General features: G+C 57.1%; 1 protein-coding gene across 1 annotated transcript; it reads left to right on the plus strand.

The window, feature by feature from the left end:
* Positions 1-1037: 1037 nt before the first annotated feature.
* Positions 1038-25687, plus strand: LOC135192800 (zinc finger protein 883-like). The gene is made up of 3 exons (XM_064176184.1): positions 1038-1122; positions 20258-20334; positions 20771-25687. Exon 3 carries the CDS (start codon positions 20843-20845, stop codon positions 22658-22660), a length of 1818 nt encoding a protein of 605 aa, XP_064032254.1. The 5' UTR covers positions 1038-1122; positions 20258-20334; positions 20771-20842; the 3' UTR covers positions 22661-25687.
* Positions 25688-26157: the final 470 nt, after the last annotated feature.

The following is a 26157-nucleotide window of genomic DNA, read 5'->3' on the forward strand; positions in this document are numbered from 1 at the left end:
GACACCGAGAGGGAGGCGCTGGGACGGAGGTGCCGGGATGTGGGCGCTGGGAGGGAAGCGCTGGGAGGGAGGCGCTGGGTTGCGGGAGCCGGGGGGGAAAGGCTGGGATGGAGGCGCCGGGGGAAAAGCGCTGGGATGCGGGAGCCGGGGGGGAAGCGCTGGGATGGAGGCGCTGGGACAGGAGCGGTAAGGATGGAGGTGTCGGGACGGAAGCGCTGGGAGGGAAGAGCCGAGAGGGAGGCGCTGGGATGGAGGCGCTGGGACGGAGGCACCGGTACAGGGGCGCTAAGGGTGGAGGCGCCGAGGACGGAGGTATCGGGACGGAAGCGCTGGGAGGGAGGCGCCGGGGTGGGGGAAGCGATGCGATGCGGGGGCAGGGGGGGAAGCGCTGAGATGGAGGCGCTGAGAGGGAGGCGCTGAGATGCGGGCGCCGGGAGGGAAGCGCTGGGATGGAGGCGCCGGGACAGGGGCGCTAAGGATGGAGGTGTCGGGACGGAAGCGCCGGGAGGGAGGCGCTGGGATGGAAGCGCTGGGACGGAGGCGCCGGGAGGGAGGCGCTGGGATGGAAGCGCTGGCACGGAGGCGCCGGGAGGGAGGCGCTGGGATGGAAGCGCTGGCACGGAGGCGCCGGGAGGGAGGCGCTGGGATGGAAGCGCTGGCACGGAGGCGTCGGCACAGGAGCACTAAGGATGGAGGCGCCGAGGGCGGAGATATCGGGACGGAAGCGCTGGGAGGGGAGCGCTGGGAGGGGAGCGCCGGCAGGGAAGCGTCGGCAGGGAAGCGCCGGCAGGGAAGCGCCGGCAGGGAGGCGCCGGGAGGGAGGCGCCGGGACGCAGCCGCTGCGGACTGAGCTCCCGGCCCCGGCCCCGGCCCTGCCCCCCCCGGCAGCTCCGCAGGCTTCAGCCGAGCGGCAGCGGAGGTTCGGCCCGGACAGGAGGCCCCGCCCACAGCGGCGGGCGGCAGCCAATCAGAGCGGCCGAACGCGCGGCCCCGCCCCTTCCCGAGGGGGCGCCGCCGCCGGCGCCATTGCCCCTGCCGCGGGGGCACAGCAGCGGCCGCGGAGCGCCGGGAGCTGGGCGCAGGCTGCGCTGCCGCCGCGGAGCTGCCGGAGCCGGAGCGGCGGTGAGGGGGGAGCGGAGCGGGGGAAGGGTCTCGGTGCTCAGCGGGGGGGGGGCAGCGCGGGGCACGCTGGGAGGTGCAGTTCCCGCCGGGGCGGCGCCATCTTGGCCGCGGGCAGCAGGCAGCGGCGGCGGCGCTCGGGGAGCTGCGGATGGCTCCGGGGGAGGCTTTGGGTTGCTTGGCCAAGGAGGTTCCGAAGAGTTTCTGGTTCCTCGGAGCCGTTCCCGAAGGAATTTGGGTGATTTGTAACCGTTTTGAGGCTGTCAGGTTTGGGGGGAGGGGTGCAGGGTGAGGGTTAAAGCAGGCTGGAGGCTGAAAAAGCTCCTCGGAGGCTGAAAAAGCTCCTCGGGGGCTGAAAAAAGCTCCTCAGAGGCTGAAAAAGCTCCTCGGAGGCTGAAAAAGCTCCTCGGAGGCTGAAAAAGCTCCTCGGAGGCTGAGAAACCTCCTCGGAGGCTCAGTCACTCTGTGGCGGTTTGTGTGCAGTGCAGGGGAGAGGAGCAGAGGAGCAGAGAAGTGGCAGGGCTGGAAGGGACCCCAAGGACCACCCAGCTCCAATCCCCTGCCACGGGCAGGGACACCTCACACCCGAGCGGGCTGCTCACAGCCACATCCAGCCTGGCCTTAAGGACCTGCAGGGCTGAGGCTTCCACCACCTCCCTGGGCAGCCTGTGGCAGTCTCTCAGCACCTGCATGCTGCAGAACAGCTTCTTACCATCCAGTCTGAATCTGCCCACTTCTGGTTTTGCTCTGTCCCCCCCCGAGTCCTGTCACTGCCTGATAGCCTAAAATGTTCCTCCCCAGCTTTCCTGTAGCCCCCTACAGACCCTGGAAGGCCACAGTAAGGTCCCCTCAGAGCCTTCTCCTCTCCAGATCTCAGCCTGTCCCCATAGCAGCACAGCTCCAGCCCTCTGCTCATCCTTGTGGGCCTTCTCTGGACACTTCCCAGCCCCTCCAGGTGATCCTTGTCACAGGAGTTGTAGAACTGGAGGCCTCCTGTGCTGCAGGCTCACACTGTCTGCTCCTATCCAGCTTCTCATCCACCAGCACCCCCAAGTCCTTCTCAGAGCTGCTTTCCATCACCTCCTCCCCCACCTGTGTTGATAGGGAGGATTGTTCTGGGTGCAGGACAGAATATCAGAGTCCTTGAGGCTAGAGAAGACCTCTGAGATGGTTGAGTCCAGCCTCTGAGCCAGCTCCACCACATCAGCTGACCCTGGGCACTCCCAGTGCCCCCTCACCCTTACCTGTACACTGGAGGGGGGGTACATTTTAACCTCCTTTTCTAGTCCTGATTCTCATTCCACATATTGGCTCCCACAGAGGTGCTGTGCCCAGTGCCAACAAAGACAACTCCTTTCTCCACACCTTTCCTCAGTGCTGCTTCCCTCTTTATTGCCACTGAATTTCACACCTCTGTGCAGCACTGTGTGTTGTTTGGGAGGGTCTCCACTTCAGCCTCCCCCTGTAAGCTTGCATTAGGGATCAAGGTGTAGCCTGTACAGCTTCAAGCTCTGCCACTTCTCTGCCTCCTGGGGGTTCCAGCCGTTGGGAATCCTCTCTGGGTGTTGCCAGGTGAGGCAGCACTGCTGGCTGTGAGGGCAGCAGGCAGTGCCTGGTGGGGTCCATTCCACTTCTCTTCCCATGGATGACCTGAAAAGCTTTGAACACAGCCCCAAGCTCCTGGGTTAGAAGGATGCATCTTGTGCAACACTGGAGGTGTGAGCTCAGCAGAGCCCAGGGGACAGTCCCCTCCCTGCTCCTGCTGGACACAGCATCTCTGCTCCCAGCCAGGATGCCTTTGGCTTTCTTTGTCCCCTGGGCCCTGCTGGCTCATTCTGAGTTGTTTGCCCTTTACAACCCCCAGGTCCCTTTCTGCCAGCAGCTCTCCAGCCACACTGCCCCCAGCCTGGAGCCCTGCTTGGGGTGGCTGTGGCCCAAGAGCAGGACCTGGCTGTTGGCCGTGGTGAAGCTCATCCCAATGACATTGGCCATGGAACCAATCTGCCCAAGTGCCTCTGCAGAGCCTCCCTACCCTCCTGCAGATCAACTCTGCCACCTGCTTGGGTGCCATCTGTGAGCTCCCTGCTGGCACAACTGTGTCTGCATCGAGGGCACAAACAAAGATGTCCAACAGAAGTGGTCCCAACCCTGATCCTTGGGGGACAGCACCTGGGACTGGCCAGCAGCTGGGTTTAGCTGCACTGAGCAGCAGCCTTTGGGCCCTTTCACCCAGCAGTGCTTTGTCCACACCTCCAACCCCCAACAGAATTATTTGTGACAACATTTTAACCACTTCTGGCTGCTTAGCTTCAGGGGTGCTGCAGGCTGAGACCCCTCTGGTTCTGTGTCTCTGCCCCAGCTGCCTTCTTTACTCACCCAGAGCAGCTGCAGGCAGTCTGCTCTCTTCTCCTGCTGGCTGTGAGGGCAGCAGGCAGCACCTGGTGGGGTCCATTCCACTTCTCTTCCCATGGATGACCTGAAAAGCTGTGAACACAGCCCCAGGCTCCTGGGTTAGAAGGATGCATCTCATGCTCCAAAGCCTTCTGCCTGGTTTCCAAAGCTTCTTCCTGCTGTTTTCCTAAAGGCAGGGAATAATCCTACAAAGAAGAGCTTCCCACCTGGGCCAGATCCTCCCCAGAGAGCAAAGGCTGATGTGGGCATCTGTGCAAGACTTCAGATGGGCTTTAGATTTGTTTTGTCCTGGATTTCACTCCACATCTGAGCAGAGGTTGAGAGCAGTCTGAAGTGGTTTTCTTGGCAGAGCTTTAGCTCTGTGCTGCTTAATGAAACCATTCATGGGGGGAGTGTGGTTGGAGGCCTGTGACTAGTGTAGTCCCTCAGATGTCTGCACTGGGAGCAGGAGTGTTCAGTGTGTTCATCAATCAGCTGGATGTGTGCACAGAGGGCACTGCCAGTGAGTTTGCTGATGGCACCATGCTGGGTGGAGTGGCTGAGACTCAGAGGAGGGTTGACACTGAGCCAGGCTGCAGGGCTGGGCAGGGAGAAATGGAATGAAGCTCAGCAAGGCCAAGAGGAGACTCTTGGAATCCCATGGAGTAGGAGTAGGATAGGTTGAGGCTGACCTGCTGGAGAGCAGCAAAGGGGAAAAGGCCCTGGGGGTGTTGGAGGGTGGAAGGTTGATCCTGAGCCAGCCAAGAGCATCCTGAGCTGGATGAGATGGGCTGTGGTGAGGAGGCCCAGAGAGGTTCTCCTCCTGCTCTACTTTGCTCTGCTGAAGCCTTATCTGGAATGTTGTGTCCAGGTCTGGGCCCCTCAGGTCAGGAAGGATTTCAGGGACTTGCTTGAGAATGTCCATCAGAAATGCTGAAGGCAGTGGAAGATCTTCCTGTGAGGAGCTGCTTGGAGGAGCCTGAGAGGGGACTCCATAGGTCACATACTGATGTGCAGGCTGAGTGCACAGAGGCCTGAGCCAGGCTTTGCTGGGTAATGCCCAGTGCCAGGAGAAGGGACACTGGGGGCAAGTTGAGGAACAGGAAGTTCCATGGAAACATGAGGAGGAATTTTATTCCCTGTGAGTGTGACAGAACCCTGGCACAGGCTGCCCAGGGGGATTGTGGAGTCTCCCTCTCTGCAGACATTCAAACCCCACCTGGATGTGTGATCTGCTTTGAGTGATCCTGCTCTGGCAGCAGGGTTGGTGGGGATGAGCTTTGGAGATCCCTCCCAGCCCCTAACCTGTGATTTATTCTTTTTTCCACCTGACTGCTTGCTTGAGGCCTCTTTGGTGTCTGCCTGTCAGTTCAGAGCATCCTCCTGCCCTGCTGAAGCACTTAGGCACAGAAATGAGTGCCTGGATCAGAAGCTGTGGCTGAGGGCACACCAAAGTGAGGTCTTACTTCACTCAGTACCACCCAAGTCCCTTCTCTGGCTTTGTTTGTTCCACAAGGAAATGCTTCTGCCCAACCTGGAAAGCATCAGGCACCAGTACAGGTTAGGAGCTGCCCTGCTGGAGAGCAGCTCTGTGGAGAAAGTGCCCTTGTAGCCAGGAGAGCCAAGGGCATCCTGGGGGGCATCAGGAAGAGTGTGGCCAGTAGGGCTAGGCAGGTTCTTCCCCCCCTCTGCTCTGCCCTGCCTGAGACCACACCTGGGATACTGTGCCCAGTTTGGAGCTCCTCAGTTCAGGAGACACAGGGACCTGCTGGAAAGAGTCCAGCTGAGAGCTGTGAGGGTGACTGTGGGACTTGAGCATCTCCCCTGTTGAGAGAGCCTGGGAGCCCTGGGGCTGTTTGGTCTGAGAGGAGAAGGCTGAGAGGAGATCTGAGCAATGTGTGCAAGTATCTGAGGGGTGGGGGTCAGTGGCCAGGGCCAATCTCCTTTGGGTGCTGCACAGCAGTGAGCCAAGGAGCAGTGGATACAAACTGGAGCAGAGAAGGTTTCAGCTCAACAGGAGGAGAAACTTCTGTACAGTGAGCCCTGGAGCAGGCTGCCCAGAGAGGTTGTGGAGTCTCCTGCTCTGGAGACTTTCTAAGCCCTCCTGGATGCATTCCTGGGTGGACTACCCTGGGGGATGCTGCTCTGGCAGGGAGGTTGGACTGGATGATCTCTGGAGGTCCCTTCCAACCTTTAAGGTTCTGTCACTCTGCAGGCTCCTGAATTCTGAGCAAGGGCTCCCAGAGCAGTTCTCTGCCTTCCACATCAGAAAGGTTTGGTTGCATTTGGCAAGCCCAGAGCTGGAGCTTGCACAAGTCCCTTCTTCAGGGGCTCAGAGCCCTTCTTTGCTTCAGGATTCCACGTGAAGGGGACAGGTTCCTTCTGCAGAGCTGACATAAAGGTTCAGCTGTTAGCCTGTGGCTGTGTAGTCACTGTCTGCAGAGTGGCAGAGGTTGGACAGGACCTCCAGAAATTGAGTCCTCTGCCCTGGCAGCACTTTCTGCTCTCCCTTTCTCTCCCTTTTCCACCTTCCCTTCCTCTGCCCTGGCAGTGCCACCTGCCCTGCTGCCCACCCTCCTTCCCTGCTGCCCACCCTCCTTCCCTCCCCTGGGCTTTGTGCTGTGACACAGTGTCCAGTCACACCCAGGAATCACCCTTAGAGGTTGGAAGGGACCTCCAGAGATTATCCAGTCCAACCTCCCTGCCAGAGCAGGCACACAGGAATGCATCCAGGAAGGTCTGGACAGTCTCCAGAGCAGGAGACTCCACAACTGCTCTGGGCAGCCTGCTCCAGGGCTCTGCTGCCCTCACTGTAAAGAAGTTTCTCCTCTTGTTGAGCTGAGACCTTCTCTGTTCCAGTTTGTGTCTGTTGCTCCTTGGCTTGTTGCTGTGTACCATGCAGAGGAGCCTGGCCCCAGCCCCTTTCCTACTGAGGGAACCCAACAGGCTTAGAGTCTGCTGCATGCAGTCTGCCTGGCTCTCAGTGGCTGTCAGCAGCTCATCCACCCCCTGCAGCAGTGCTGCTGCCCCAGGAGCTGGCAGCCAGCTTCTCAAGGGAGGGATCATGGTGCTGCCATGGTCCAAACAGTGCCCTTGCAGTGGTTTGTCAGTGTGATGCCAAAGTGCAAACCACAGGTGACCCACACCAAGGGGGTGCAGTGGAACTGTATTGTTTGGCCATGAGAGGTAGAGTAGAGGAGGAAGGGAAAAGGTAAAGAGGGAAAGGAGGAAGAGGTCTGCAGCTACTAACAATGTGAGGGTCTCAGAAGTTGTCTCTGGTCCCAGGGTCCAGTCCTGCTGGGTCTTCTGTTCTTGTTCATGTTGTAGCCTTTCACTGATCTTGCCATGCTGGGGGCCCCTTCTCCCCTCTGCATACTGGAAGGCCACAAAAAGGTCTCCTGGGAGCTTTCTGTTCTCCACACTGAACAGCCCTAACTCTCTCAGCCTGTCCTCATAACAGGGGAGGTCCAGATCCCTCTGCTCATCCTTGTGGCCCTCCTCTGGACACCTTCCAGCACCTCCAGATCTTTTCCAGGGGCTCCAGAACTGGGCACAGTGCCCCAGGTGTGGTCTCACCAGAGCAGTGCAGAGGGGCAGAATCCCCTCCCTTACCCTGCTGCCCACACTGCTCTTGCTGCAGCCCAGCCTCTGCTTGGCTCTCTGGGCTGCCACTGCTGGCTCACACTGACCTCCTCATCCACCAGCACCTCCAGGTCCTTCTCCCCAGGGCTGCTCTCAAGCCAGACACTGCCCAGCCTATATCAGCACTTGGCATTGCCCTGACCCAGCTGTAGGACCTTGCACTTGGTCCTGTTGAACTTCATGAGGTTGGCTTGGGGCCACCTCTGCAGCCTGTCCAGGTCCCTCTGGCTGGGTCCTTCCCTCCAGCCTCTCATCTTGATGAAGCTGAGCAGCCCCTGCTGAGATGTTGTCTTGGGCTGCAGCAAAGACCAAAGCTGCCTCAGTGCAGAGGAGAGGAAGACTCCAGAGCTGTCTGCCTGCAGGTTCCAAAACCTCAGGGGGGGATTCCTTCAGGCCTTGATTCATGCTGTGTGGGGCTGAGCAATTCACAGCTTTTGGCATTGCCTTTTCCAAGCCAATTTCAATCCATAATCTGCCTTCTAGTAGCAGTTCATAGTGATCTTGATTGCTTGTGTCCCAGTTAGGGTTGGACACCCCTCTCACTGCCCTTTTGCATCATTCCAGCTCCCTGAGTGCTGAGAGGCACCTTCAGCTCTGCAGGTTCCCCCCTTGGTCCCACTCCTTCCCTTAAAGGAGCTAAAACTTCTGCTCTAACTGATGTAGATTTAGCCTTGCCCTCAGCTTCATTATTTTGTTGTCTCTTCAGTTTGAGTTTACTTCTGGTTTGAATTCCTGCCTAGAATGGTGGCCTGGAGGTTGCTTCATCCTGATCACAGAGCCACAGAAACATTCTGGTTGGAGAAGCTCCTCAGGATCACCAAGGCCCACCCAGAGCCCTACTCTGCAAGGCTCACCCTAAACTAAACCATAGCCTCAAACACCACATTTGGACAGCTTTTAGACCCCTCCAGGGTTGGTTACTCCATCACCTCCCTGGGCAGCACATTCCAGTGCCTGACCACTCCTGCTGGAAGAGAATTGTTCCTCATGTCCAGTCTAAACCTACCTACTGAGGCCGTTCCCTCTTGTTCTATCACAAATGACCTGTGGGAAGAGACCAGCACCAACCTCTCCATAACCTCTGTTCAGGCAGCTGTAGACAGCCATGAGGTGTCTCCTTAGCCTGCTCTGTTTCACATTAACCATCCCCAGCTCCCTCAGTTGCTGATACCACCAGTAAGTGCCTCCAGGGGAAGGGAGAGCATCAGGTCCCCTGGGAGTATCACTTTGTGCTCCTAGGGGATACTCTCACCTCCTCCTTTTTCCTTTCCATTACCCCAAGACACCTTTGACCACTCCAGCCTTTGACCAATACTTGTGGCCCTGTGGAGAGGGACTTGGGGGTGCTGCTGGATGAGAAGCTCAGCCTGAGCCAGCAGTGTGCACTTGCAGCCTGGAGGGCCAAGCAGAGCCTGGGCTGCATCAGGAGAAGTGTGGCCAGCAGGTTGAGGGAGGTGATTCTCCCCTTCTACTCCACTCTGCTGAGACCCCACCTGGAGTCCTGCATCCAGGTCTGGAGCTCCTATTACAAGAAGGATGTGGAGATGTTGGAGCATGTCCAGAGCAGGGCCATGAGGATGCTCAGAGGCTGCAGCAGCTCTGCTGTGAGGACAGGCTGAAAGAGTTGGAGCTGTTCAGTCTGGAGAAGAGGAGGCTCCCAGGTGACCTTCTTGTGGCCTTCCAGGATCTGAAGGGGCCTACAAAAAAGCTGGGGAGGGACTTTGTAGGCTCTCAGGGAGTGACAGGACTGGGGGGAATGGAGCAAAGCTGGAGGTGGTTAGGTTCAGACTGGAGGTGAGGAGGAAGTCATTCACCATGAGAGTGGTGAGAGCCTGGAATGGGTTGCCCAGGGAGGTGGTTAAGGCCCCATCCTTGGAGGTGTTGAAGGCCAGGCTGGATGAGGGTGTGGCCAGCCTGATCTAGGGGAGGGTGTCCCTGCCCATGGCAGGGGGATTGGAACTGGATGATCCCTTCCAACCCTGACTGGTTCTGTGATTCCAGGCTGAACAGAACTGTTCATTCCCCTTCCTCCTCTTCCTGCTGCTCTTTGCTTTTCTAAAGGGAGAGCAAAAGGATCACATGGGGCCAGGTGGATTCCACAGCCTCTCTGTGCCACTCAGGAGCTTCTCTCAGGACAGGCAGGAGCCACCAGGTCACAGCAGAGAGCCTCATCAAACTTTAATTTGCCTCTCAAAAAAGCTTCAGCTGCACTGAGGTGTCCTGATGCAAAGCTTCATTCTTGGGCTCTTAACTGCACTGAGGTGTCCTGATGCAAAGCTCCATTCTTGGGCTGCTAACTGCACTGAGGTGTCCTGATGCAGAGCTCCATTCTTGGGCTGCTAACTGCACTAAGGTGTCCTGATGCAAAGCTCCATTCTTGGGCTGTTAACTGCACTGAGGTGTCCTGATGTAAAGCTCCATTCTTGGGCTGCTAACTGCACTAAGGTGTCCTGATGCAAAGCTCCATTCTTGGGCTGTTAACTGCACTGAGGTGTCCTGATGTAAAGCTCCATTCTTGGGCTGCTAACTGCACTGAGGTGTCCTGATGTAAAGCTCCATTCTTGGGCACTTAACTGCACTGAGGTGTCCTGATGCAAAGCTTCATTCTTGGGCTCTTGACTGCACTGAGGTGTCCTGATGCAGAGCTCCATTCTTGGGCTGCTAACTGCACTGAGGTGTCCTGATGTAAAGCTCCATTCTTGGGCTGCTAACTGCACTGAGGTGTCCTGATGTAAAGCTCCATTCTTGGGCTGTTAACTGCACTGAGGTGTCCTGATGTAAAGCTCCATTCTTGGGCTGCTAACTGCACTGAGGTGTCCTGATGTAAAGCTCCATTCTTGGGCTGTTAACTGCACTGAGGTGTCCTGATGCAAAGCTCCATTCTTGGGCTGCTAACTGCACTGAGGTGTCCTGATGCAAAGCTCCATTCTTGGGCTGCTAACTGCACTGAGGTGTCCTGATGCAAAGCTCCATTCTTGGGCTGCTAACTGCACTGAGGTGTCCTGATGCAAAGCTCCATTCTTGGGCTCTTAACTGCACAGAGGTGTCCTGATGTAAAGCTTCATTCTTGGGCTGCTAACTGCACTGAGGTGTCCTGATGTAAAGCTTCATTCTTGGGCTGTTAACTGCACTGAGGTGTCCTGATGTAAAGCTCCATTCTTGGGCTGCTAACTGCACTGAGGTGTCCTGATGTAAAGCTCCATTCTTGGGCCCTTAACTGCACTGAGGTGTCCTGATGTAAAGCTCCATTCTTGGGCTGCTAACTGCACTGAGGTGTCCTGATGCAGAGCTCCATTCTTGGGCTGTTAACTGCACTGAGGTGTCCTGATGTAAAGCTCCATTCTTGGGCTCTTAACTGCACTGAGGTGTCCTGATGTAAAGCTCCATTCTTGGGCTGCTAACTGCACTGAGGTGTCCTGATGTAAAGCTCCATTCTTGGGCTGTTAACTGCACTGAGGTGTCCTGATGTAAAGCTCCATTCTTGGGCTGCTAACTGCACTGAGGTGTCCTGATGGAGTTTTAGCTCCATTCTTGGTCCACTTTATCCTCCTGTCCAATTTCTAGTGACTCCACCACCATCTACTGCAGCATTTGAGTCTCCTGATCCACACTTTGACCTGCTGGGCCCCCTAGGACTTCCCAGTGTGCCACAGTTCATCCCAGTTGGGCTCCTCTTTAGCACTCCCCCACTCTGTTGTCCCCCTTTATTTATCACATCTGGTTGGAGGAGACCTCAAAGCTCTTCCAGTCCAACCTTTGAGCCATCACTGAAGGGTCAGTACTGAACCATGTCCCTAAGGCCCAGGCCTGGCCCTGCCTAAACTCCCCAGGGGTGACAGCTTCAACATGTGTTTAAATTCACTACCAGAAGTGAGGTCAAGAGAGGGTGGAATCTTCCCCCAGATTTCCCAGGGGGAGGTGTGGAATGGTTGCCAAGGGTCTGCAGGGATGGGCAGCAGCACTCAGTGCTGGCTCATGCCCTCTGGGAGCTGGGGCTGGGCACCTTCAGTATAGAGCCAGGCCTGTTACAGACCTCCCTGGAGAGGTCTTTAAGGCCATGCTGGATGTGGCTCTGAGCAGCCTGCTCTGGTGTGAGGTGTCCTTATCCCTGGCAGGTGGGGGTGGAACTGGATGATCCTTGGGGGTCCTTTCCAACCCTGTGGTTGTATGGAGCTCAGGTAGAGCTCACTGCAAAGTGCTCATCAGGAGCCTCAGTGAGCTGCTGGCAGCCTTTGGCACAAGCAGGAGGGGCTGGAAGCTGTTGGTGCTGGAAGACAACTGTGGCACAGCAGAGATGTGGAGGAGGCACAGCTGGCATGGCTGGATGGGTGTCAGCTCTTCAGAAGGGCAAGGGACGAGAGGCTGGGGGGTGGGGAGGGGGGTGGGGTGTGTTGGACTTGGTGATGGTGATAGCACTGAGGTCCAAGAAGTAGGCCAGAAGGGCAGACAGGGTGGGTGGGGGTCTGCCATGGAGCACCCAGGCACGATGCTGAGGCTGATTGAGGCACTCACAGGCAACTGCCAGAGGTCTCCCCAGTGGTTGCCTCTTGTCCTGCTGGGGTCTGGACTCAGTGATCTCTGAAGGTCCCTTCCAACCTCTGTGGTTCTGTGATTTTAGCTTCCCAGAGGTCTGCTGGGAATGCAGCTCTGCAGAGAGGGATCCATCCTGGAGAGCTGTGGGTGTGTGGGAGAGAACTTCCCAGACAGGAGTGAAATTGGGGTGGGGCAGGAGGGCATCCCCTTGCCTTCAGTGGGGGTGGGCAGGAGATTCCAAAGGATCCCAAACTGGCTTCTGGGACCACAAAATGCTGCTTCCAAGATGCCAAAATAGCCCCACCCCAGGACCCAAAGGCACCACTCTGAAGTCATCAAGCAGCCCCCACGTCTCCAAGATGGCCCTGGGGGGGGTCCCCCAAATGGGGAGCTGCAGCTGCTCTGCTATGGGGACAGGCTGAGAGAGTTGGGGAGGTTCAGCCTGGAGAAGAGAAGGCTCTGAGGAGACTTCATTGTGGTCTTCCAGTATCTGCAGGGGGCTACAGGAAATCTGGGGGGGGACTTCTCAGGCTGTCAAGACTGGGGGGTGTTGGAGCAAAACCAGAAGTGGACAGATTCAGATTGGATGTTAGGAAGATGTTCATCAGCATGAGGGTGGTGAGAGACTGGCACAGGTTGCCCAAGAGAGGTGGTGGAAGCCTCTTCCCTGGAGAGGTCTTTAAGGCCAGGCTGGATGTAGCTGTGAGCAACCTGCTCTGGTGTGAGGTGTCTGTGCCCATGGCAGGGGTTGGTCACCAGTGGTGTGCCCCAGGACTTGGTGCTGGGGCCAGTTGTGTGTGAACATCTGGAGGAGGGGATCAAGTGCACCCCCAGCTGGGAGGTGACACCAAGTTGGGTGGCAGTGCCCATCTGCTGGAGGGCACCCTGGGGGTGAAGGGTACCTGGGGACCTCCTGGAGGGAGGAGACATGACAAAGGGCAGCAGATCCCAGCCTGCCTGGCAGATCCTAGGCATCAGATAAACATGGGGACCTCCTGGAGGGCAGGGAGGTGACATGGGGCAGAAGGTCCCTGGGATCAGGTGTACCTGGGGACCTCCTGGAGGGCAGGGTGGTGACATGGAGCAGAAGGTCCCTGGGATCAGGTGTACCTGGGGACCTCCCAGAGAGCAGGGATGTGACAAGGGGCAGCAGATCCCAGCCTGCCTAGCAGATCTCAGGCATCAGATAAACTTGGGGACCTCCTGGAGGGCAGGGAGGTGACAAGGGGCAGCAGATCCCAGCTTGCCCAGGGGATCCTGGGGACAAGGGGTGCCATGGGACCTCCTGGAGGGCAGAGAGGGTAACATGGGGCAGTAGATCCTAGAGATCAAGTGAACCTGGGGACATCCTGGAGGGCAGGAGGTGACAAGAAGCAGCAGATCCCGAGGTGCCCAGTGGCTCCTGGGCTGTGGGAGGCTGTGCAGAGGCACCTGGCCAGGCCAAGGCTCAGGAAGGCCAAATGCTGGCTGCTGCCCTTGGCCACAGCACCCCCTGGCAGTGCTGGAGCTGAGTGCCTGCAGAGCTGCTCAGGGGAGGAGGAGCTCAGTGTTGATTGACAGCTGCAAAGAGCAGGAGCCAGCCTGTGCCCAGGTGCCCACAGAGACCAGTGGCAGCCTGGCTGGCATCAGGAGTGGTGAGGCCCAGCAGGGGGCCCCTGTGTTGTCCCCTCCAAGAGGCAACAGCTCTGTGACATCAGTGCTAGGGCCAAGGGCACTGTGGCACCATGAGACCTGTGGGCACTGCAGCAGCTGCTGCTCTGCCAGTGCCCAGCTCTTGGTTCCTGCAGGGTCCACATGCCCCTGGCAGCAAGGACTGTGCTGCCCCCTCCTGGTCCTGCTGGCCCTGTGCTGACTCACACATGGCACATGGGCACCTGTGGGCTGGTGGCACCAGGCTGTGGGTGCCCAGATAAGGTTCCCTGGGAGTGACTCTTTTTCCCCATGGTGCCACCACAGCTCACTGAAGCCCTGCAGGGGGCTCAGCTGCTGGGCAGCTCTGCTGTCTTCAGAGAAGGATCACTTTGGTCAGAGGTGAACTTTTGGCTTTTGCCTGCTTCTGAGAGGTCAGAGAGGCTCGAGGTGGCTGTGCCTGGCTCTTAGCCATGGGGTCATGGAACAGCAGGAGCTGGGAGAGATCTCTTGAGGTCATCAGGGATCAGTGCTGGGCCTGGTCCTGCTCAACATCTTCATGGATGTCTTTGATGAGGGCCCAGACAGAGTCTGCTCACAAGTTTGGTGACAATGCCAAGCTGGGAGGCTTGGCTGAGACTCCTGGAGGCTGTGAGGCTGTGCAGACTTGGGCAGGCTGAGAGCTGGGCAGAGAGGAACCTGATGAGGGTCAACAGGGATCAGTGCAGAGTCCTGCACCTGGGGAGGGAGAATAAACTGCAGCAGCAGAGACTGGGAGGATATCTGCTGGAGAGCAGCCCTGTGGAGAGGGACCTGGGGGTGCTGGTGAGCAAGAAGCTCTCCATGGGCAGCAGTGTGCCCTGGTGGGCAAGAAGGCCAAGGGGGTCCTGGGGGGCATTCAGAGGAGTGTGGGCAGCAGATGGAGGGAGGTTCTCCTTCCCCTCTGCTCTGCCCTGCTGAGAGCTCACCTGGAATACTGCTTCCAGCTCTGGGCTCCCCAGTTCAGGAGGGACAGGGATCTGCTGGAGAGAGCCCAAGGGAGGGCTACAAAGATGCTGAAGGGTCTGGAGCAGTGCCCTGTGAAGAGAGGCTGGGGGACCTCAGCCTGCTTGGTTTGGTGAAGAGAAGACTGAGAGGGGACCTGGTCAATGTCTTTAAGTACCTGAGGGCTGGGGGTCAGGAGGGAGGGGACAAACTCTGCTCAGTTCCACCCTGTGATAGGACAAGGAGTAGTGAGTGTAAACTACAGCACAGGAAATTCCACCTCCATGTGACTTTAAGGGTCTCAGAGCACTGCCACAGGTTGCCCAGAGAGGTTGTGGAGTCTCCTTCTCTGGAGCCTCTCCAGCCCTGTCCAGATGTGTTCCTGTGCCACCTGTGCTGGATTCTATGATCCTGCTCTGGCAGAGAAGTTCTTGGCAGTGAGGGTGGTGAAACACTGGCACAGGCTTGCCAGGGAGGTTGTGGCTGCTCTCTCCCTGGAGGTGTTCAAGGCCAGGTTGGATGAGACCTTGAGTGACCTGTTCTAGTGGGAGGTGTCCCTGGCTATGGTGGGGGCTTGGAACTGGATGAGCTTTGAGGTCTCTTCCAATCTAAACCATTCTGTGATTCTAATCTGTGAGTCCATAATTGTTCTGGCAGGGCATGAGTCCTGCTAGGCTAATTTGACCACTGCCCCTCCTCCTCCTCCTCCTCCTCCTCCCATTGTAGGGTCCAGGAGTTGAGGAGCAGGCAAAACAAGCAAGGGGTTGGCTCCAGGAAGGCTGCCCTAAGGTGCAGCAACTCAGCACCAGTGGTGCCAGGTGTCTTGTGCAGCCCCATACCTGCCTTATTCCCACCTGGGAGCTCCCATGGGGCATGATAAATTCATTGGCTGTGCTCAGTTGTGCTTTGGAATAGGACAAGGAGCAGTGGATGGAAACTGAAGCACAGGAAGTTCCACCTCAACGTGAGGAAGAAGGACCTGGGAGCTGGGAAAGATCTCTGAGCAGTGGCACAGGCTTCCCAGAGGTTGTGGAGTCTCCTTGTCTGGAGCCTCTCCAGCCCTGTCTGGAAGTGTTCCTGTGCCACCTGTGCTGGACTCTGTGGCCTTGCTCTGGCAGGGATTGGACTGGAAGATCTCCAGAGGTCACTCCCAGCCCCTAACATGATCCTGTGATAAGTCCAGCATCGACATGAGCCCAGCACAGCCATCAAACCACGTCCCAGAGGGCTATGCCCAGGCATTGTGTGAGCACCTGCAGGGGTGGTGACCTCCCCTGAGTGCCCAACAGGATCTGCAGTGCAGCTGGGAGATGGCAGAGCCTCGAGTCAGGGAGTACTGGGATCAGAGTGGGGTGGGTTGGAAGTGACCTCAGAGTTCATTCAGTTCCAGACTCCTGCCTTGGGCAGGGACACCTCCCACCAGCACAGGTGCCTTAAGGGCTCATCCAGCCTGGCCTTGAACACCTGCAGGGAGGGAGCATCCACAGCCTCCCTGGGCAGCCTGTGCCAGTGTCTCACCACCCTCACTCTAAAGAACTTCTTCCTGTTCTCCAGTCTCAATCTGTCCTCAAGCTTCAGCCAACTGCCTGCTGTCCTGTCACTCCTAGTCACTGTCCAAAGTCCCCCCCTGGCTCTCCTTTAGGCCCCTCTCAGGTGCTGCATGGTTGCTGTGAGGTCCCCCTGGAGTCCTCTTTCCTCAGCAGAGCAGAGGGGCAGAATCCCCTCCCTGTGCTGCTGCTTTCCCTGCTCTGATGGGCTGCCAGGGCCCATTGCTGCCTCCCTGTTGCTCTTTTTCATGTCCACACATTGGCTGAACCCATCCAGTCCTCAGGCACCTCCCCTGTCCTCTGGGACCTTTCAGAGGTGTTGCAGAGTGGCTTAGCAATGACCTCAGCAGCTCCCTCAGCACTCCTGGGGGCAGCCCATCAGGGCCCATGGATTTGTGGGTGTCCAACTTCTCTGGGTGCACTCTAACCCTGTCCCCCTTGGCTAAGGAAGAGTCTTCCAGACTTCCTCTCTGTGCCTTAGCAGCACAGAGGAACTCCACCTTCTCTGTCTCCTGTCACCTCTTCAGCAGCAGGGGCACTTCTTGCCTGCTTCTCTGTTTCCTGCTGATGACCTTGACCCTGCCCTTGTTATTTCTTGCATCCTTTGCTGGATTTAATTCCAAGAGGGCCTTAGAGATCCTTGTGGCATCCTTGCACACTCTGGCAACCTTCCTATATTCTTCCCAAGTGTCCAGGTCAAAGTTGGCTCTCCCAAAATTCCAGGGTTGCTAATCCTACTTACTTCTACCCTGCTGCTTCCTCACATGATCCTGAGCTCCACCATCTCATGGCCAAGGCTGCCTCCAACCCTCACATCCCTTCTTTGTTCATCAGTACAAGAGTCCTCCACTGCTTGTGTCAAAAAGCAATCCTCAAAGCACTGCAGGACCTTTCTGGCCTGTTTGTGCCTCTCTGTGCTGTCTTTCCAAGCAAGTACTGGGGCAGTTGAAGTCCCCCATGTGAACCAGGGTGTGTGGTGGTGAAGCTGCTTTCAGTTGTCTGTAGAAGGCCTCCTGGGTTTCCTCTGTTCAATGTCTTTATTGATGATCTGGAGCAGGGCATTGAGTCCAGCATCAGTAAGATTGCAAATGACACCAAGCTAGGAGCAGTGTGGAGCTGTTGGAAGGTAGGAGAGCCCTGCAGAGGGACCTGGCCAGGCTGGATGGGTGGGCAGAGGCCAAGGGGATGAGATTTAACAAGGCCAAGTGCAGGGTTCTACACTTTGGCCATAACAGCCCCAAGCAGCTACAGGCTGGGGACAGAGTGGCTGAGAGCAGCCAGGCAGAGAGGGAGCTGGGGGTGCTGGGAGATAGTAGCTGAAGCTGAGCCAGCAGTGTGCCCAGGTGGCCAAGAGAGCCAATGGCATCCTGGGCTGGCTCAGCAGCAGTGTGGGCAGCAGAACAAGGGAGGTTATTCTGCCTCTGGACTCAGTACTGCTCAGGCCACCCCTGGAGTGCTGTGTCCAGTTCTGGGCTCCTCAATTCAAGAGAGATGTTGAGGTGCTGGAAGGTGTCCAGAGAAGGGCAACAAAGTTGGTGAGGGGCCTGGAACACAAACCCTATGAGGAGAGGCTGAGGGAGCTGGGGGTGTGCAGCATGGGGAAGAGGAGGCTCAGGGGAGACCTCATTGCTGTCTGCAACTACCTGAAGGGAGGCTGTAGCCAGGTGGGGGTGACCTCTTCTGCCAGGTAACCAGCAACAGAACAAGGGAACACAGCCTCAAGCTGTGCCAGGGCAGGCTCAGGCTGGATGTTAGGAGGAAGTTGTTGTCAGAGAGAGTGATTGGCATTGGAATGGGCTGCCCAGGGAGGTGGTGGAGGCACCATCCCTGGAGGTGTTGAAGCCAAGCCTGGCTGAGGCACTTAGTGCCATGGTCTGGTTGAGTGGATAGGGCTGGGTGCTAGGTTGGCCTGGATGAGCTTGGAGCTCTCCTCTAACCTGCTTGATTCCATGATTCTGTGACTCTCTTGCTGAGCAGGTGGCCTCTGGTAAACTCCCACTGCAGCACCTCCCACATCAGCCTGTGCCTCAGTTCTTCCACACACACTTCCAAGTATTTCTTCCCTGCTCCTAGGCAGAGCTCAGTCCATTCCATTTGCTCTCTCTCATCAAGGGCAGCTCCACCCCTGGCCTTATTGGGCTGTCTCCCAGAGCCTGTGGCCATCCCTTGCAGCTCCAGCCATGAGGATGGTGCCCAAATCAGAGCTGTGCTGCTGCACAGTGGCTCCCACTTCCTCCTGCTGCTTGCCCACACTGTATGCATTGGTGCAGGTGCACTTGAGCTGGGTTCTTGGTTCCACCCCAACACTGCCATGCCTCACCTGGGCCCATCTCCGGTGAGCCTCTGTCTGTTTCCTTCCCCCTTTGAACCTGATTTAAAGCCTCTTGGTGGTCCTCAACAGCTCCTGGGTGAGAATCCTTTTGAGGGTAAAGGAAGCTGAATGGGGTGAAAGGGATCCTGGGTGTCCTGGAGGATTCTGGACCAGTCCAAGATTGGGGAGGGGGAGCCAAGGGTGCACTTTGGAATCCTCTGAGCCAAGCCTGGGGCTGGACCCACCACAAAAAGCTCCATAAAACTGAGAAGATGGAAGAAAGGTGTCAGGTTTTGCTAGGGCTGAGGGGTGCAGCCCCAACACCACAGTTCTGTCCCTGCTGGACAGAGCCTTCCACACCCAGAGTCAAGATCTTGGCTTTATTTGGGTGATGCAGCATCAGGGTTGGGTGAGAAGCCCCAAAGGACAGAGACACAGACTGGATGTGAGAACAGAGGGTGGCATCACATCAGCCTTCGTGCCCACGCTCCAGCCATGCCCTCACTCATCACACTGAGGGGGTCCCACAGTGACACTGAAATTCTGACTGCAGTGGCAGTGGAGGTGTGGATGACAGAGTCATGGGAGAGCAAAGGTGCTGAGGGACATGGATGGGCTGGGAATGAGGGATGTGCCTGGGAATAGTTGGGTAGGAAATAGGCCTAGTCCCCTAAAAAAGGGGCCAAGGGCCCAGGTGGAAAATGTGTGTCCAAGAACTGCTGGAAGCTGTCAGCATTTCAGGAAGTAAAAGGGGTGAATTCTGCACTTTGGCATGTGTCAGGTGGGAGATTGCCACCAGCCCGTGGGCACTGTGCCCTCCCAGCACAGCTCCTTTTCTCCTGGGAGTTCTGAGCAGCATCTCAAGGAGAACTCTGAAGAGAAAGCTCAGAAAAATTGGGTATGAAGAAAGGGATCAAAGCAAAATCAACTTTAAAATGAAGCTCTGCAGCCTGCACCTGTGTGTGAGTGGTGCTGGAGGTGCCAGGTTTGCCCAGGATACAGAGACTCCTCTGGCATCACAGTGATGGTTTTACTGGAACCTAATCAGAGTCCCTTCTGCCTTCTCCTGCAGTTCCAAGCCAATGGCATCCTGGCCTGCAGCAGGAGCAGTGTGGCCAGCAGGACAAGGGAGGTTCTTCTGCCCCTGTACTCAGCACTGGTCAGGCCACACCTTGAGTGCTGTGTCCAGTTCTGGGCCACTCAGTTCAGGAGAGATATTGAGGTGCTGGAGCATGTCCAGAGAAGGGCAACAAAGCTGGTGAAGGGCCTGGAACACAAACCCTATGAGGAGAGGCTGAGGGAGCTGGGGGTGTGCAGCCTGCAGCAGAGGAGGCTCAGGGCAGAGCTCATTGCTGTCTACAACTACCTGAAGGGAGGTTGTAGCCAGGTGGGAGGTGGCCTCTTCTCCCAGGCAACCACCAACAGTACAAGGGGATGCAGTCTCAAGCTGTGCCAAGGCAGGTCTAGGCTGGATGTGAGGAGGAAGTTGTTGTCAGAGAGAGTGATTGGCATTGGAATGGGCTGCCCAGGGAGGTGGTGGAGGCACCACCCCTGGAGGTGTTGAAGCAAAGCCTGGATGAGGCACTTAGTGATGGCACTGGATAGGGCTGGGTGCTAGGTTGGCCTGGATGATCTTGGAGGTCTCTTCCAGCCTGGCTGATTCTGTGATTCCAGGAAGTGTGAACATCCTTTTCTTGGTGTCCTCAGGACTTTGCTGACTCTTGAGGAGTGGCCAGCACAGAGATGCTCCTGGGTAGGGCTCTGCTGGCAGGAGGTGTATGCAGAACACACAGGCTGTGAAGTGGGGGCTGTGAGCAGAGGGCCACAGAGGAGCCTTGGGACCAGAGCAGCAGCTCCTGGGAAATGCAGCTGCAGGTCCCTGTCCTGTGGTGCTGCCCTGCAGATGTTTGCTGGGCAAGGATCTGAGTCTCTACTGTAGACCTCACATCTCCAGGGGCCCTGCCTGTCCCCTGTGTCTGTGCTGCTGGGCTCAGGAGCTGCCACCCAGCAAGGCCCAACTCTGCTGTAGGGTCCTGAGCAGTGCTGAGTCATCCCTTGCAGTTCAGTCCTCTTCCCTGAGCCCTTTGTTTCTCTCTGGCAGGGGCTGAGTCCTCTCCATCCCTGCCCCTCTGGGCTGCACAAGAGAAGAGTTTGCAGATCTGCCCCTGCAGAACCCAGGTAAGGAGCCCATTTCTGGGACAACAGCAGGACCCCAGCCCCCTGCTGGTTTCTGGGGCACCTCACAACGACCTCCAGACCCTACTTCCCACCACATTTCACCCTTCCCAAGGCTTTGAAGGGTGTTGGTTTTAGTACAAGTTTGGGGCCCAGCCCCCTGCCCCTTGGGAAGGTAGGCAGGAGGGGGTCAGCAGGGGCTGGGCTCCCTGGGTCAGCAGTGCTGCCTCCATTTTCAGAAGAGGTCAGGGACCAGGCCAGGAACCTACCAACGCTGCTGGGTACAGGAATGGGGGCTGAGCCCCTGCCATAAGCACCCCTCTCAGCACAGGAACCAGGGCTCTCAGGAATTAGAGGGTCCTCACCCCCTCCCCCCCCCCCAGCAGTCTAATGCCCCTTCCATTCCTTGCCTCAGAGACCCACTGTTTGGTGTTGGCAGGTGCTGGGTTTCAGGAGTGATTTGTCCCTGGAGCCTCACCCAGGAGCAGAGAGGTGATCACTGCCCACCAGCATGGCTCCCCACAAGGACCCAGAGCACAGCCCAAAGAGGAAGCAGCGCCCAGAGAAGAAGCAGCGCCCAAAGAAGCAGCACCCAGAGAAGAAGTTGGAGGAACCAAAGAGCAACTTGAAGGAAGAGAAGAAGGAGGAGGAGGAGGAGATAGAGATTACCAAAGCCATGGATGAGAAGGACAGTGAGGAGGAACTACGTATGGAGAAGGATGGTGGTGGTGGCCACATGAAGGAGGGGGATGATGAGGAAGAGAAGAATGGAGAGAAGGGCAATGCCTCTCTGCCACCCCAGCATGCAAATCAGTGCCCTGAGGGTGGGCAGAGCTTCCCCCCCAGCTCAAAGCCAGTGGAACGCCACCGCCCCCACCCCATCACTGAGCCCTCCACCTCCAGTAACAGCACCAAGAGCCTCAACCTCAGCTCCAGCCTCAGCCAGCACTGCCACATCACCCCTAAGAAGAAGCCCTACATCTGTGCTGGCTGCGGCAAGACCTTCACCCGCAGCCTGAACCTCATTGCCCACTGGCACAGCCACGCCGGCACCAAGCCCTTCGCCTGCACTGACTGTGGCAAGAGCTTCCGCTACGGCTCCAGCTTCTTCCAGCACCGCCACGTCCACACCGAGGAGAGGTCCCACACCTGCGGTGACTGCGGCAGGAGCTTCCCGGAGAGCTCGATGCTCATCGCCCACTGGCACGTCCACGCCGGCGACAAACCCTTCACCTGCAGCGACTGCGGCAAGAGCTTCAGCGTCAGCTGCCACTTCTTCCGCCACTGCCGCGTCCACACGGGCGAGAAGCCCTTCTGCTGCGCCGGCTGCGGCAAGAGCTTCCGCTGGAGCAAGACCCTCATCTCCCACTGGCGCGTCCACAGCGGCGAGAAGCCCTTTGCCTGTGACGACTGCTGCGAGACCTTCTGCCACATCTCCCACTTCGAGGAGCACCGCTGCGTCCAAGCCGCCAGGACGCCCTACAGCTGCGGCCGCTGCGGCAGGGGCTTCAGCCTCAGCTCTGACTGCCAGCAGCACGTCTGCAGCTCCCCCTCCCAGGACCACAAGCAAGACAGAAGCAAGGAGGAGCAGGAGAGCTTGGAGCAGGACTCAGACACGGTGCAGCCCAAGCGAACTGGTGCCAGCAAGAGGCCAGAATCCCGCATCAAGAGCTTGATCAAACACCTCCGCATCCACGCAAACAAGAGGTCCTTGACCTGCCCTGACTGTGGTAAGAGCTTCAAACAGAAGTCCCATCTCACCCAGCACTCCCGCACCCACACCAGCGAGAGGCCCTTCATGTGTAAGGCCTGCCAGAGGTGGTTCACCGACAAGTCCTCCCTCACCCAGCACTATCGCACCCACACCGGTGAGAAGCCCTTCACCTGCCCTGACTGTGGCAAGAGCTTCCGCCAGGCCTCCACGCTTGCCCAGCATCGCCCTGTCCACACGGGTGAGAAGCCCTACCACTGCACCACGTGTGACAAATGCTTCAGCTCCAGCTCCAACCTCAGCCAGCACCTCCGTGTCCACACGGGCCAGAAGCCCTTCTCCTGCACCATCTGCGAGAAGAGCTTCACCCGCAAGTATGACCTCATCAAGCACTCTCGCATCCACACGGGCGAGCAGCCCGAGAAGACTTATGTCTGCCCTGACTGCAGCAGGAGGTTCCTCCACAAGTCCTCCCTCACCCAGCACCGCCGTGTTCACACGGGGGAGAGGCCTGTCTTCACCTGCCCCCGCTGTGCCAAGAAGTTCAGCAGCAGGTCCACCCTCAATCGGCACCACCGCACCCAGGCCTGTGAGAAGTCTGAGGAAGTGAAGTCATAACCGTGCCGATGGACGCTGCTGGGCTAAGCCTGATCCCCCTGGGAAGCCTTTGGCCATCAAATTGAACCAAAATCACCTCATTTCCACTGTTTCCTTGCAGGCTGGAGGGCTCCAGCAGCAACAAACCCACCCCACACCCCCCCCACCTTTTCCCAGTTAATGATGGTAATAGTTAAGAGTGATGAGTAGGCACAGGTGGTGCCACCACAGGAGCTGCTCCAGACCTTGCTGGGATTTGACTGTGGTTTTTCCCTTCCCTGACAAGTCTTTTGGTTTCCCAGGGCTAAACCCAACCTCCTCATCTCCCGTTGTGGTGGCTTGGCCCTGTCTGGGGTGGGGACTGCCCACCAAAGCCACTCTGTCACTCTCATTCCTAGATGGACAAATGAGGGTGAAAAGTGTAACAAGAGACCTGTGGCCCAAGACAGGCCCAATAAAGCAAAAGTGAAAGCCAAGGTTGCCTGCAGAGGTGGAAGCAGAGCAAACACAGATCCTCTTCTCTGTTCCCCATCAGCAGATGGTGTCCAGCTGCTCCCTGGGGCTCCAACATGCACAGCAGCTGGTCTGGAGAACAAGCCACCAATGGAGGCCTGCATCTCCTCCTTGCTAGATGTGGAGATGTTGCTGCCTTGTAGACCACAGGCACATGGCAGTGTCCATCCTGTCCTTTCATTCCCAGGAACTGTGTCTCTTGAGCAGGTCCTTTGACCTTGCTGCTCTTTTTTTTCCTTTCATGGCAAATTTGGCCTTCAAAATAATCTGAATGATTTATTGTTTTCCACTTCCTGAGTGCTCCTTCTGCCTTGGTGCCCCACACAGTGATGCCATCAATGTGCTGCTGATCTTCAGGGGCAGCATCCTCTTCCAAATGCTGGAGCTGTGCTCCCACACCTGGGGCAGTCAGTCCCAGGTGTCCTGCACACCCTTCCAGCTGACAGCAAACTGTGCCCTGTGCTCTGCTGCCAACAGAATCAAGAAGAACACATTGGCAACATCAGTCATAGCCTCCCCCTTGGCTGCTTTCCACTCCAGCTCACACTGGAGCTCTGCTCTGCCTGGCACAGCCACCCTGAGTGGCATTGCCTCGCTCAGGCCACAGTAGTCTGCTGTTAATCTTCACTTGCCCTCAGGCTTTTGCAATGGAGGACTATTAAAAGGTGACTGCACCTTGCTGATTTCCCCCCCCCTTGAGTCTCCAGCTGTGAATCAGCTCATGGACAGGAGCCAGGGAGCTTCAGTTTGCATGATGCTGCCATTGGTGTGCTCTCCTGGTAGCAGCTGGTGCCTGTTGTTGCACTTCAGCCTGCAGCAGTCTCACAATGAAGAGATCTTCTGAAAGGCCAAGCAGGGTAAGACAGTTCTCTGATCTCTGTATTCACCAGGGCCATGCCAAAAACCTATCAGTAGGCCTCTGGGTCCTTGAACTACCCAAGGGGCCTCTGGGCTGGTCAAAATGGGAAGCTTTTCCCCACCTGTTCTCTGTTAAATTTACATGAAGCCTTTAATGCTGTTGTGGTTTGAGGCTGGGTGCCTTGAAGAACCATGAAGTTGAAGGCTTGCAGAGGCAAGACAGGGCCAGGAGGTGGACTAGAAAGTGCAATTTTAATCTTATTTCATTCCCATACATCCTGCATCCCTATGGAGTTGGTTTGCAGAGTCAGTTCCCTCCCTCTTCTCTCCCTCCCTGTTCCTGAGGGAGGCCACACAGGCTGTTACCTTTTGCCTGTTTCAGCCTCAGCAGTGCTGCCACTTGGGGCCCAGAGAGGCCTGACTGGGGCCTGGGGCTGCCAAGCTGAATTTTAGCTGCATCACCTAGGTTTGTTGTTTAGGGCTGGGGAGTGGTGGGCATGTGGGCATTTGAGGCCTGGATCTATGGCCTGGGTTAGATTTGTGTGAAGCTTTGGGCTAGGGAGGTTGTTGGAGAGCCATGGCCAAGGTGGACTGTGGTTGTGGTGTATTTTCTGTGGCCATGAAGAGCACTTCCATTGATGCTTCCCACTCGTACCCAATCATGTTACCTCTTTTGGAAGAGGTGTAAAAGAGCTTCTGGCCTCTCAAAACCCAGACACAGATAACTCTTGACATCCCCCCCCCCCCCCACATGTCACTCCAGAGATCCAGATGGATGCCCTGGTTGTGCACTGGTGTGTAGGTTGTGCACTGGTGTCTGCCAGCACCACCTTACACTGCTGTGAGTCGTGTGCCAGGCCATGAAATCCACACAGCTGAGTCCACACTCATCCCTTACCTCCTCCTGGCCCAAGGCTCCTCATCAGAATACTCACTGAATGTGGTGGTGCCAGACCAGAGGTCCCCTCATCAGCATCAAGGGATGTAAACTCAGTTCTCCTCTGACTGGCAGGGGGTTGATTGCCTCCTCGAGTCTCCACAGCAGCTACCTTGGCTGCCTTCTTTATGTGGTCCCCTTCTGAAGTGCTGTTAATCCTCTCAGCTCACACACAAGAGCCTCCAGTCTAGGAGCAGCTTTGCCATGCCACTTCCTTCTGTCCCCACCCATGGTCATGCAGCAGTAAACCAGGGTGCTCCACCTGCCATACACCTATCTGCTGCCCACCTCCTGTCTGCCTGGTGCAGGAGAGGCTTTGTGTTCTCAGGTCTCCTGATAGGTGAGGCACTGGCTCTTGGGCATGAGGAGGCACAGAGGTGGCATCATGGATGCAGCAGCCTGCTGCTGGCACTCACACCATGAACGTGCTGGCTGGACCTGAAGTTTGGATTGGTGCATGGGAGGCTTCCTGTTCTGGTTGCTGCTTCTGGTTCTTGGCTGCTGGCTTTGTGCTGGCATCAGAACGGGTGGGAATTGGGTACCTGCTGGGTTTGGTTTCCTGTTTTAGGCTCATTTCCCCCCCCCACCCTGCCCCACTCTGTGTGTTTCAGTGCACTGCTGCTGCAAGCAGGCTAAGCTAAGGTAATCATGGATGGTATTGCTGGATTAATTAGGTGATTAATTATGCATTGTGCTCCTGGTATCTTCTGTTACATTAAACTCTTTTCTCTTTACCCTGACCCTGAGTTGTGTGTGTTCCTTTTCCCCTCACTCTTGTGCTGGGGGAGCAGTGCTGAGCCACTGCATTTCTTCTTGGCACTCCAGTGTGAGGCAGTGAAAGTAGCTGAGGCAGGAGAGATAAAAGGCTTGAGATAAATGAGAAGAGGATTCACTTAGGGCTTGTAGTTGAAGAGGACCTTGCCAGGCTGAATGGGTGGGCAGAGGCCAAGGGGATGAGATTGAACAGGGTCAAGTTCTACACTTTGGCCACAACAACCTCAAGCAGTGCTACAGGCTGGGAACAGAGTGGCTGAGAGCAGCCAGGCAGAGAGGGAGCTGGGGGTGCTGGGAGAGAGGAGCTGAAGAGGAGGCAGCAGTGTGCCCAGGTGGCCAAGAGAGCCAATGGCATCCTGGGCTGGCTCAGGAGCAGTGTGGGCAGCAGGACAAGGGAGGTTCTTCTGCCCCTGTGCTCAAAACTGGTCAGGCTACA

This window comes from Pogoniulus pusillus, chromosome 44 (genome assembly GCF_015220805.1).
Source record: "Pogoniulus pusillus isolate bPogPus1 chromosome 44, bPogPus1.pri, whole genome shotgun sequence".
Classification (NCBI taxonomy): domain Eukaryota; kingdom Metazoa; phylum Chordata; class Aves; order Piciformes; family Lybiidae; genus Pogoniulus; species Pogoniulus pusillus.